The sequence below is a fragment of the Furipterus horrens genome, unplaced genomic scaffold (assembly GCF_987537825.1).
Source record: "Furipterus horrens unplaced genomic scaffold, mFurHor1.1.pri manual_scaffold_2, whole genome shotgun sequence".
Taxonomy (NCBI): domain Eukaryota; kingdom Metazoa; phylum Chordata; class Mammalia; order Chiroptera; family Furipteridae; genus Furipterus; species Furipterus horrens.
The window spans coordinates 185,671,080-185,684,030 of record NW_028327172.1 but is presented as its reverse complement, the minus strand read 5'-3'; the positions used below and the strand labels follow the sequence as shown (position 1 = coordinate 185,684,030).

General features: G+C 38.6%; 1 protein-coding gene across 2 annotated transcripts in view; it reads right to left on the bottom strand.

The window, feature by feature from the left end:
• The window catches only part of CHIC2 (cysteine rich hydrophobic domain 2), a 43,874-nt gene extending 34,555 nt beyond the window's left edge, over window positions 1-9,319 (bottom strand). Inside the window, exon 1 of one of the 2 annotated variants that reach the window (XM_090268166.1) lies at window positions 8,828-9,319. In XM_090268166.1, the coding sequence (XP_090124292.1) occupies window positions 8,828-8,946 (119 nt within the window). In that variant the 5' untranslated portion in view covers window positions 8,947-9,319. The remainder of the gene's footprint in view (window positions 1-8,827) is intronic. The other variant, XM_090268165.1, reaches the window with a different exon arrangement.
• Window positions 9,320-12,951: the final 3,632 nt, after the last annotated feature.

Sequence of the window (12,951 nt, the reverse complement as noted above, 5' to 3'; positions counted from 1 at the left end):
ATTTTCAAGTATTAATAGATTATATACGTTGTTAAACAGTGAAGTTATATAACTGTATACTGATTAAACTTTATAGTATTTACTTCTGATAATGGGGATTCAATGAAACCAACTCAACTACTTTATTTTTCAATTACAGTTGACATTTAATATTTTATAATAGTTTCAGGTGTATAGCATTATGGTTAGACAATTACATAATTTACAAAGTGGTTCCCTTGATATTTCAAGTACCCACCTGACACCATATATAGTTATTACAGTATTACTACTGACTATATTCTCTATGCTGTGCTTTACATCCCTGTGATGACTTTCTAACTACCAGTCTTTACTTCTTAATCTCTTCACCTTTTTTACCCAGGCCCCCAACCCCCTTCTCTCTAGAAAGCAGCTTGTTTTCTACATCCATGAGTCTGTTTCTATTTTGTTCCTTTATTTTGTTTTTTAGATTTCACAGATAAGTGAAATCATATGGTATTTGTCTTTCTCTGTCTGACTTATTTCACTTAGCATAATACCCTATAGGTCCATCCATGTTGTCATAAATAGAAAGATTTTATTCTTTTTTATGGCTGAGTAACATTCCATTGTATGTATGTACAACTTTTTACCCACTCATCTATTGATGAGCACTTGGGCCAAGTCAACTATTTTAAATTATCTATACCAGACTTAAAAAAAAAAAAAAAAATTTGTATATCTAACTTACATATATTTTAGAATATTCTTCAAATTCATATAAATCTTACCAGCAATGATAAATTATGTTTATTTATGAAGTAACATATAGTTGAACTGGTTTCTAGTATAGACTACCAAAAATATTAATTTTAAGTAACATTTATAATGGAATAGTTTAGAAAGGACAGAAAAAGGCTGGGTACATAGGAACTCATTCATTGGACTGAACAAGGACTCTGTTGTAACCACAATGCAAGATTAAAGAGAATAAACAAGGAGCTCTTCTTGCAGGAAGCATGTATATATATACACGCTTGTCAAATTAAATACACACATTCACTTCTTATCAATCAAAAACAATGATAGGTTACCCCAAAGTCCAACCAACTCTACCCTAAGTAAACTTTATATGGTAGGATGAAAAACAGCTTAGGAAAAAATAATTTCATCCTCGGTTTTGTGAGAAAAGTTTAGCCCTAGTGTATGCAATTCAGTTTTAAGTGTAAAGATGTAAAAAAAAAAACCCACAATCTTCCCTGAATCTAATGAACACATCACTGTCAAACAACACATATCTTGTAGCTAAAGGGTACCACTTTACAAAGGTCCTTACTCCAAAATCTATGATGTTGTGGGAAAGCCCCTCTCCACTTCAGGGACATGTGGTTCCTAGGCATGCTAGCTGCCCTGCAGCAGCAGCAGAACAGGAAATGCAGGTTTGTCATCAAGACAGGCTTTAGTCAACAGTGAGGGCAGCCACAGTTCTTTGACCTCACCCTCCAAAAAGCCAAAACAAAAACAAAAATAAAACAAACAAACAAATATAACCACAACTAAAGAATGAGATGGCAAAAGTAGCCATTGCTATGTTTTTCCATACCTCATAGAGAGACATTGTGACATTTCATGGCTTTATAGCCAAAACTTTAATACCCCCTTCATGTAAAGACCATCACCCCCTGGGTGGGGGGGAGCAGTGGGGGAAAAAATGGGACAACTGTAATTGAAAAACAAAAAAAATAAAATAAGTAAATAAAAAGACCATCACCCTAGACCTGGTCACGATCATGTCTCAATCTAGGCTGCTTCAATAGCCTAACTACTCTCCCCAGTTTCAGTCTAAATCCTCTATAAACTTTTCTGGCCACTACTGAGCTTGCCAACTTCATTTCAAGGCACTATCCCTTTTGTTCACTATATTCTAGCCACAGTACAGACATAGCCTTTCAGTTTCTCAGGCAAGCAAAGCTTATGTTGCTGTCCTCCAGGAGTCTAACCTTCTTTCTAAACGTTACCTCCTCAGAGACATTCTCCCTAATCACATTACTTTCAATCACAGCACTCTATTGGTCTCCTTCACAGCAATTTTCTCAGACACAGTTTGTTAAGGGTAAACTCCATGAGGGCAGAGGAATTACGTGTCTTTCATTCATAACTATATACTCATATTTACCTACAATAAAATTTAATGATTATTTGTTAAATTACTTATCAGAAAACATCGATAAGATGGCTGATAATGAAGGATTAAATAAAATGTACTCTTAGGAAACAAATATCTTAAAACCCAAGTATTAAAATTCAAACACCTAAATTCAGCACTCAGAACCAACTTCTCTTTATATATAGTTCTAATAAGGGTAGCTGCCTCATTTCCAACCTAAAGCTGATGAATTATATAGAAAGAAAAGAAGGTAAACAGAAAGCAAAAGCCCACAAATATAAAATTCAAAAGAAAGTGACATTTACAGAAGATCCTCAAACCCCAAAATACCTTAAGAATATCACAGAGTACCAACCTGATAATATCTGCTTTTGATTAAATGTTTCCTATACTCAATCAGTTAATTCTGATTTATGCTCAAAATCTTGTTTTGAAGCAGGAGAGTTTGTCGCCTTTTGGACTGATTTCCAAGAAAATAGTAAAGATTAACCAAAAAATATGCATGAAGGGACAAACATCAAAATAAGTGATAAAATTTGCTAAATGCCTATTACAGGTCCAGATCATTACATAAATTATTTCTTACTTTCATACTTAATCTCTGAGGTAGATATTATCCCTTTTGCAAAAGAAAAAATTAATGTTTAGAGAAGCTAGTAGTTATACTTAGGTTACAGTTAAGAAGTATCTGAGACTGAAACCAATCTGCTTGATATCAAAGACCGCGCTCTTTCCATAAGACCGTCCATTGCTTTCCAAATGTGTCTGATATGAGAATCACTTAAGATCTTATTAATAATAAAAATTCCTAGGCTCCTCTTGTAAAGAGTCTCACTGAGGACATCTGGGATAAGAACCTAAAAGGTGTATTTTTTTAAATGCCCTAGTGATTCTGATAGTCAGGCAACTTTAAGAAATTCTGCACTGGGATTAAGCTAGACTGAATGAACATGAAAACACTAGCATAAGATCTGATTTTATAAATGGGTTCTAAAATAAATAATGAAAAGTCACCAAAAAATGTTATACAGAAGATATAGAGTAAGGCTATCTAAGAGCATCTGTTGCTATGGTTAAAGTTTAATTTTATTGAGAATGAAATCTTAGTTTTATAGATTAAAAAGCTAAACCAAACACAAGATACCATAGAGTCTTAAGATACCATTCTGGGTATATAATTGATTTAATATCCTAGCCTTTAACCTGTTAGGAATATAAACTCAAATTAGAATTCAAGGGCAGCTCTCAAATTAAAAATATTATTCTCTGGAGTAATATTACTTAAGTAGTGTTTTTTAGAATAATAGTAGTATTTGATTATTTACTATCATAATTAATTTCATATAATTTAGCATTTAGTCTCTGTGTTCCACTTAGCTAGGCACATAAAATTTTAAGTACTAGTCAACTTCACATCTGTTGGTAGCCAGGAATCCAACAATGAAGAGTTTGCACTTAACACCATGCAAATTTCAAATTCAAATATGTACAGCAAAATTTTGAAACTACAATTTACTACTATAATTCATTTTTTCAAGAAGTTTTAGTAGTTGGTCCAATAAAATGTTTAGCATTTTTTTCTTTGTATTATCAAAGGTATAGTCAATGCTATATTACAAATCAAACTAATTTCCTTTCAAATTATAAGAACAAAGAAAAATTCTAAGTAAATAAAGTCTATCTTAATTTGACAATTTCCGCACAATTACCACTATAAAAAAAAAAGAGGAGCCATTTATCTTTTGAATGTGATTTTATAAGAGTTCTAACGTAAAATATTGTTTGCCTTCATTAGGAAGCAAAGAAATAGTTATTCCTTTGGCAATTCTGACAAGATCCAAAGATGTATGGAATCATTTCATATATTTAAAGAACATTTCAGGACCTATAGTACTGCAGACAGCATATTAAGTAGTGAAGAAATAAAAACCAATTAAGTACAATCCCTGACCTCAAACAACTTCACAGCCTTGTGGAAAAATATAAGGTCTTCAAAAATCTGAAAACAAAAAGGTTAATATTTAAAAAGTAGATATGCCTTATATATTATGCTGGTTGGGACAAAGAAGGTGGGAGTTATGAAGCTAAAATTGTTTAATTGAAGTGATTCTGTTATTTGGGAAAATCATATTCAGGTCTCAGTGCTACTCATAGCATCTAGTAGCAGTCTTGAAATACTGATACACTTCAAGACAATTTTTTATTGACTCTACCATTAGAAAGCTCAATAAATACTAAGGTGTTCTTGTAATGTCTCCTATGCAAAGATCCTACCGTACTTCAACATAGTTCCCAATTTTTTCTTTTTATTTCAAGTCACATTTCTAAATCTTTCAATTTTCCACAGCATACCTGAGATGAAGACAAGCAAACAGAGTGATGTCCCACAGCCATTGATAAAAACCGGTGAAGGCTGAGGAATTATCTGTGGCAAGGGTAGGAAGATTATACCTCAGAACTGAGTATAAAAAGACATGATAATTTAGTGAAATTAGGAAAGAATAACATTAGAAACAAACCTCAGCAAAATAACATGGCTCTATAAAGGGCGTAAGTTAGAAATCAAACATTAGAAAAGCTCCAAGTATGATTCTGATACAGGAGGTCATGAAGTAAAAAGGAGCAAATAGTATCAATTACAATTGCAGATTAGCTAGGAAATACTGGTCCAAAACTAGTTTTAAGTTCTAATTTTTAGAATAACACATCCTTTAGCACTATCATCACTGTGAAAAATCAAAGTCTTCAACAAATGATCACTATGTTTCATACAAATTTATTTTGAGTGGTAAAGAACTCCATAATTTTAAAATATTAATCTACCTGCCAATACTACCTAATAAGTTAACCACTTTTTTCCTCATCTTCATTTCATAATAAGAAATACCTCTCGTGCCACACACACACACACACACACACACACACACACACGAAACCTACTTTAGGTAAAGTGAGAACTCAAGCCTTTTAAATCACATGTATATAAATATTATAAAATAACAGGAACTTATCGTTCCCCTCTCTTCCTTCAAACATAATTTTTTTCAAAATATGCTTCTGCACAAAATTTCTTCCTATTGGAACTGCCATGTTGTTCCATATTGCTACATGCAATTCTAACAATGAAGAAAATTATTATACTCATCCAGAAGAAAGTTGAGAAAGAACAGTTATGATGACGGAATTACAAAGCATAAGCTTGACTTGGGTCAATATGATAATATCAGTAGTAAAAACCACATTAAAGTAGACTTTGTCAGGCAAGTTATACTATTTATATTCTTATGTCCCAAAAATCTGATTATGTCCCAAAATTAACCAAGACCTGCCTGTGTAGTAGAGAATGGAAAGTAATTTAGTTTTGCACATCACTATAATAATATACCAAATCATGTATTTTAAGAATACAGTGACTCCATAAATAAAATAAAATGCTATAATATTATGTTAAAGAAGAATAGAAATATTCAACTATAAAGATCTACTCAAAAGTCTGTGAAAAACTCATAATGATTTTCCAACTAATCTGGATTACAGAAGATTCAGTAAACACTATCATTTACTTTCAAATTGATAAGAAAAGATTGCTCCTTAGTTTTACAGAAGGGGGTGGGACCAGTGGCAGTGATAATTTCAACCAGTCTTACTATAACGTTTAATAGCTCTTCCCATTTATATTTAAAGGCAAGAAAAACTGAATGTGCTCAACAGTTATATTAGCCCTTAAGCACTAATTTCAAAAACCTTTACAGGTACTATCTGGGCTACCTGTTGGCATAGTGTGCTTGTGAATTATGCAAGACAGAGTGATGTAAAAAAAAGTTTTGTATTATTATTACTATACTTACCTATGTCACCACAAAACAAGCTTAGGTTTTCAACACAGAATATTCTTAATAAATCGCATCAAAATACTTCACTTAATTTAACCTCATACAAATTTTTAGAAATGGAAAAATAAGACTAAAGTGAATCACTGTTGGCTTGAAAATGGCAGTTCAGATTTCTTCGCACTGTGTTTTACACTTTTGCTTCTCAAAGTGGATCACTGCATGTGTGGAGAATTAATAAAGGTTAATGTTTACTGAGCACAGTACCACACAATGTGATGAATTATTTGCAAGTACTGACTCATTTAATCCTTAATAATCTTAAAAGTTAGAGACTATAACTATCCCTAACTTAACTGAAGAGGCAGATATATAATTTACCCAAGAATTGGCAGACTTTAGATTTCAACCTAGAACCTAAAACCAAGGTAACAGGAAAGAGAAGGAAATGGTTGAGGGAAATCACAGAAATATGAACTCCCAATGTAGGAAGAAATACTGTGTACTGGTGGCAGATAGTTCCTCCTTATATTACTCTGAAATAGTGGTTTGCAATCCTAACTACACATAAAAATCACTGGTGGAAATTAAAAAAAAAAAACTATCCAGGTCTGGGGCCCTTACTCTGATACTTGGCTTTCAGTTGGGCTAGCCTGGGGCAAAAGTAGGATTTTTTAAAAAATCTCAGTAGGTGACTCTAATGGGCAGCTAAGATCGAGAACCACTAGTAATTCTCTCTCACCTTGCTGACGTCTCTAAGTAGCCAACTACAATCAAATTAACTGGTCATCTATTTGATTCTAAACACTTTGCCTATTGTATTTTCCATTTACCCAACAAAGTGCTTAGTTTTTCTTTTCCTTTAAAAGAGAAAACAGCCCTGGCCAGGTAGCTCAGTTGGTTAAAGCATCGTCTCAAAACACCAAGGGTGTACTGCATAAATAAGTGGAATAACAAACCTATGTCTGTCTGTCTCTCTCTCCCCCTCCCCCTAAAATCAATAAATAAAAAACAAATTTAAAGAGAAAACATTATAACTACAGCTGCATTTTTTAAAAGATTTTATTTATTTATTTTTAGAAAGGGGAAGGGAGGGAGAAAGAGAGGGAGAGAAACACCAATGTGTGGTTGCCTCTTGTGCGCCCCCAACTGGGAACTTGGCTCACAACCCAGGCATGTGCCCTGACTGGGAATCGAACCACCAACCCTTCGGTTTGCAGGCTGGTGCTCAATCCACTAAGCAACACCAGCCAGGGCTGCACCTTTTTAAATAACAAAATTCTGCCAGCTTTTTTTTTTACATGAGTAATGCAGGGGAAGGGTAGGCAGATGACATGAAAAAGTTTGAAAATCCCTTCTTTAAGGACCCACATACTCCTTAGGTTTAAAACAATGTAAAAATGTCCTACGAGTCAACATAAAAATTAAATGGCTGGTTATCAGACTAAAGAGTTCTGTGAAATAATATAAGGATTTCATATCCATGATATTTGGTTATAGTTCTTAATTCTGTTGGTGATGACAGTTAAAACACTAACTGTTATCCAGGTGATAAATTCCATTGTCTTTCATGGCGCTGTGAGAGCGACTGTGCAGTGTTTTTACCCTATTAAGTCACCTTTATATAAACTAACAGGGGCTAAACAAATGAAAGCATTATATAAGCATACCCAAACAGCAATATGGCTAGTCATATCATGTACTGACAAATGCAAGGATTTTGCCGCAATCTTATATTGGAAGTCTTACCGTTTCACTAAAAGTTATTCATTGCACATCCCAGTCGCCCTATCCCAAAATGTAATGAAGACTGTTAGTCTCAGATTTGCGAGCCCGTTTATTTTATTGAAAATGTGAAGGGTGGAGATATCTGACAAGCATAGAAGTTTGACCTATGATTTGAACAAGAGAGCTAAAAAGAAAAAAGGGCATAAACAGTTCACGTTGTATAAAACTCTGGACTTCTCTGAGAAACATTACAAAACTTCCTGCTTCCGGCCAGCTCATTATTTGATTCAAGTCCTCACATTCCTTTCTAGTCATGACCATTCGGAAAGCTCTCACTCCTTACTGCCTAAATAATACTGGACTTTTAAATGCTGCTGATCAGACTTACAAGAATCCTTATCGATGAAGAAACCATCCCAGAGTTCATGCCCAAAAGAGGGACTTAACATGACAGAGAACTCTCAGTGACCTGAGCGATACGTCCATCACACAAATTTTTTTTTAATTATTTGCACACATACATCGTTCTGTGTATCTTAAATGTTATGTTCATCTCTAGATTTTCACCGTACACAGTTACGGGAACTTGCACTATGGAGTTCTGCAGAAATTGACTCTGCAAGAAACTGGGAAGACCTGTGCGTCTGTGTGAAATACACAGACCCAATGACAGTGAACCAGTCATTACCGATTGTCACAAGGGTCTCCGACGGCCCAGACCTAGCCTCTAAGCCATATGTCACTAGGCTCAAAGGCCCAGACGAGGAGAGAGAAGCACAGGGTAACTGGACGAGAAAACAAGGGGGAGGGGCCTCGTGAATGTGTACTTCCACCCCGAAGCTCAAGGGGTGTCCCGAAGGACTGACCCTAACGAAAAACCTTCCCTTCTGGGACCCGTCACACCGCCCCAGGCCTGTAGGGCCCACGGAAAGGGGTGTGGGGGAGGAAGGTCCCCACTTTGGAGGCCAAAACAAGTGAAAATAAAGCAAGTTCTCACTTCCTGGTCGCCTACTTTCCCGAAGGCCCCGGACACAAGACGGACACCGGGAAAATGGGGCTCCCGAGGAGTAATGTACCCCCCTCCACCCCGCCCCGAGCCCTGCACCTCCCGTCCTCGCCCTCGCCCTCCTCCGGGCCTTACACGGTGACGTGACCGGAGCCGCGGACGACCACTGGGTCCGGCGAGTACTTGAGCAGCTGCTCCTCCAGGGCCCGCTCCTCGTCCTCCTCCTCCTCATAGATCTCGTCGAAATCCGCCATCCTGAACCTCCGAGACCCCTGCCCAAAGGGGCCTGACTCTAGGGGCTGCGGCGGGATGCGGGCAGCGAGGCTGCGGAGGCTGAGGGGAGTCGCTGCCGTGGGCTCAGAGGCCGCGGAGTTGGCTCTTGGCTGTCTCGACACAGGCTACAGAGGAGATGGGATCCCGGCCCTCGCGGTCGCCGCCATTACCGTCAGCAGTAACAACACAATGTCAACACCAGCCCAAGGACCGACACCTCCACCGGTACCGCCGCCGCCACAGCAGCAGCAGCAGCAGCAGCAGCAGCAGCGACTCAGGCAACCACAGCAACAGCCAGAGCCACCCGCAGCGGGAGCAGCCGGCTACAGCCTCGCGAGACTTCCCGGGAGTACGGGCGGTGTGTGGGTGCGGGGACGCGCGGGCGCACGGGCGCGCGTCCGTGATGCCTCGCACTCTCCCAAGCCGCCTTCTTCCTCCTCTTCACTCGCTGAGGACGCCTCCACAGCGCGCTCCCGCCGCGCGGCCATGCAGCCCAGCAAGTGTCTCGAGGACCTGCCAAGGTGATAACCCTGACTCAGCGAGCAGAGTTCGGAGTGTCCAGTGGCGCACATAGTTCATCGAAGTAATCTCTAACCAAAACAACAGAAAATGAAGACCCAGGTTGCAATAGAGAACTAATTGTGTGTCTGATTGGCATCTTAACAATCGAATCCCGCTTTTTGTCAGTTTTTTAGTTTGTGCTGAGAGCCAGGGTCTGACTTCCCCCATCTGAGGAGCCTGACGAACACTCTGCAAACATTTTTGTCCACTATAATACAGAATTTTTCAAAGCACGTCCAGATTCAAGCATCTTGTCCCATTATCCCCTTACATATGGTCCAATATGTGAGGGCAACGATGCTGATACTTTTGGGTTCTTACAAGAAAACTCACTGTAAAAAAGTAAAGGGATTAAGCCAAAAACAAAACAAACAAACAGAAAACCGAACCTCATAGACATGGACAACAGTAGGATCATTACTAGAGGGAAAGAGGGGGCAGGGTGGGGTGCCGGGAGGTAGAAGAGGGTAAATGGATAAATAATGATAAAACGACATTTGACTTTGGTGGTAAACATGCCAAAGAAAGAAAATTCACTGAAGTCATGACATGAAACAAAACTGACAAAGACGCTGGTTTATAGATTGAAAGATCCAGTTGCCTGCACCAACTCCCCCATCAACTATAACCCCGTTTTCTTTCACTAAGACTTTAGGTAATCTCTTTCCTTCTCCCAGAAAAGAAGGGAAGACAGAAAAAGTTTAATGGGTGCCTTTTACCTGGCTAGACCACTAGGAAAGGCCTAAGGTTCACCTTGGATACTTGGTTTAATAGTCAAGAACCTGCCCAGGCCAAAATAAAAACTGGTTCAGGGGCAGGAGTGGGCTCCTATAAGAGTGCTGGACATTGAGCATATACTGTGGGGAATGGAAAAAGGCACACTGGAGCCAGCATTAGTCAGACTATTCTCCAAGTTCATGCTTTAGCAGTTCACTTAGATGGGTTGAAGTTGAGAAAGTGCAAAGAAGGACAATAAGGATACTGAGAAATGCCAAACACTCTCCTGTTGGAAATAGTTGAAGGAAATGGTTGAAGAAAAGATGAAGAAAAATCACAGATGTGTCAGACATGCTGTACATCTCTCCAGAGGACATTTATTCATTTATGCATTCAGCAAATGTTTATTGAGCTCCAATGGTGTTTCAGGCACTGTGCAAGGGCATGTATGTGTGCACACATGTGTACATGTGTGTGTAAATGAGATATAGTCCTTGCTTCCCAGTAACTTATTTATCACAAAGGAAAGCAATTGAAATTGTTTAGTGCTCCCAGAAGAGTATACAGAGGAACTAATAAAGCACACAGAAAGCAGCTTGGTTTGGTGGTTAACAAGGGACTCTCGAGCCTGACTGACTACCTTAGGTCTCAGCTCTGCCACTTACTATGTGACCCTAAACAAGTCATTTAACCTCTCTGTTCCTCATATGTAAAATAAGGATATAAAAGTATCCACTGGACTGCTTAGAAAAGGGCCTGGCACACAGTAAATATGGAATGGTAACAAGGGATCTCTAAAGCCCCATCCAGCCAACCAACTCTATGAGGATCAGCACAGTTTTTTACATTATAAAACGTTTTACTGTTTATTAAATACATATATATCACTTAGTATTTACCAAGAACCCTGTGAGGTACCTAAGGAGGATATAATTTATTCCTTAGTTTCAGAGATGCTATGTGATTTTATCATGGCCAAATGGCTATTTATTAGTCTGACTCAGGACTTCAACTCCAGTGCACTGGATAAGCCAAAGCCTCTGGAATTTTCTTCTTTACTGGAAGCAGGAAGCCAGTGGCTACACTTAGTTGAAGGAGCAGCTACAAATGGGAGGTTGAGAAAAGGGAACAAGAAGAAAGATCAGTCTTGTCCAGACATGGTTACACACCTTTCTGTAGTAATAATGGCCAAGAAAAAGAGCTGGTGCCCAAAATATTTAAATCATCACATAGTTGACAATTGCCCATAGGGAGAGGAAGTCACTCACAGCTCCTTAAACCTCCAGCACCTTCCACAGTACCTGCGCCAGAGGAGCTCAAAAATATTAACTGAATTGAGGTATGGTGTTACTAGTGTTATTTCCAGAACATCACGAGTTAATTCAGCTCTGAGGACTGGAATACTCTTACCCTTATCTTAACACAGGCTCTGTATGGGAAAAATGTTTGATTCTAAGATCTATTCAACAGAGAGATCCTTGTATCTCCCACCACCTCAGTTAAAGAGGTGAGGGGGCTGCCTTACTTTTGTTCTTCCTATTTTGCTCTCTTTCCTGCCCTAAAAAGAAAACAACATAAAACAAAAACTGTCAGCCGGCAAAAGGGTGTGGGACCTGGGAACAAGGCTCAGTGGGTGAGGAAAGATGTTGACATTAGAATTCAAACTCCACTCCCAATCCTCCAGGCTCCAGTTTCCTGTGAAACTCCTTCACCCAGTCTCTTCCTAGGGATGAACCCCACTCAAAGTATTTTTCCCTCAGTGTCCAAGTGCTCTCCTGTTCTCTGCTGGATGGGCTCCTCTCTGAGTTTCCCTTGACATTCCTGCTTCACATACTTTCACATTTACCATCAGCTCAGATAGCTCCATACGTAAAAGGTAATGCCTCAGGGGCCACATGAAGCAACAAATCTTCAGTTGTTTTCAAGACAAACATTCCTAAGTTTGAATACTTCTAAGTTCTGTCACTACCTAGCTGAGTGGCTCTGGGCAGATTTAATTTTCTAAGCTTCCTTTTCTTCATCCCAAATTGAAACCTATGTCATGGGGTTATTAAGGGTCAAATGAAGTAACACATTCCTATGGACTGAATTGCGTCTTCCCAAAATTCATGTGTGGAAGCCCAAACCCCCAGTGTGATGGTATTTGGATATAGGGTTTTGGGAACATAATTAAGTTCAGATAAGGTCATGAGGGTGGGGTCCTCAGGATGGGGTTGGTACCCTTATAAGAAGAGACCAGAGAGTTTGCTCTCCTCACCACCCTTTCTTTGGTTTGAAGACACAGGAAGAAGACTGCCACCAACAATCCAGGAAGCTGGCTCCCACCAGGTACCAAATGAGGTAGCACTTTGATCTCAGACTTCCAATCTCCAGAACTATGAGAAATAAATTTCCATTGGTTAAACCACCCAGTCTATGGCAGTTACAGCTGACTAAGACAGCAGGTAAAGCCTCATTTTTTCACTCATTCATTCATTAAACAAGCACATATTGAATTATTCCCAGGTGCCATATTCTGTGCCAGAAACTAGGGTTTAGTAATAAGGCAGTTACCAAAATAGTCCCTGCCTTCATGAAGCATAAAGTCCATTAGGGAGGGCTCACAGAATTATAAACATAATTACCTGTTAAAATTATGATCAGTCCTGTGGAGAAGTACAGGGGACCATGACAGCAGTTAGATTCAGGAATTCTTTTCCGGACAAATA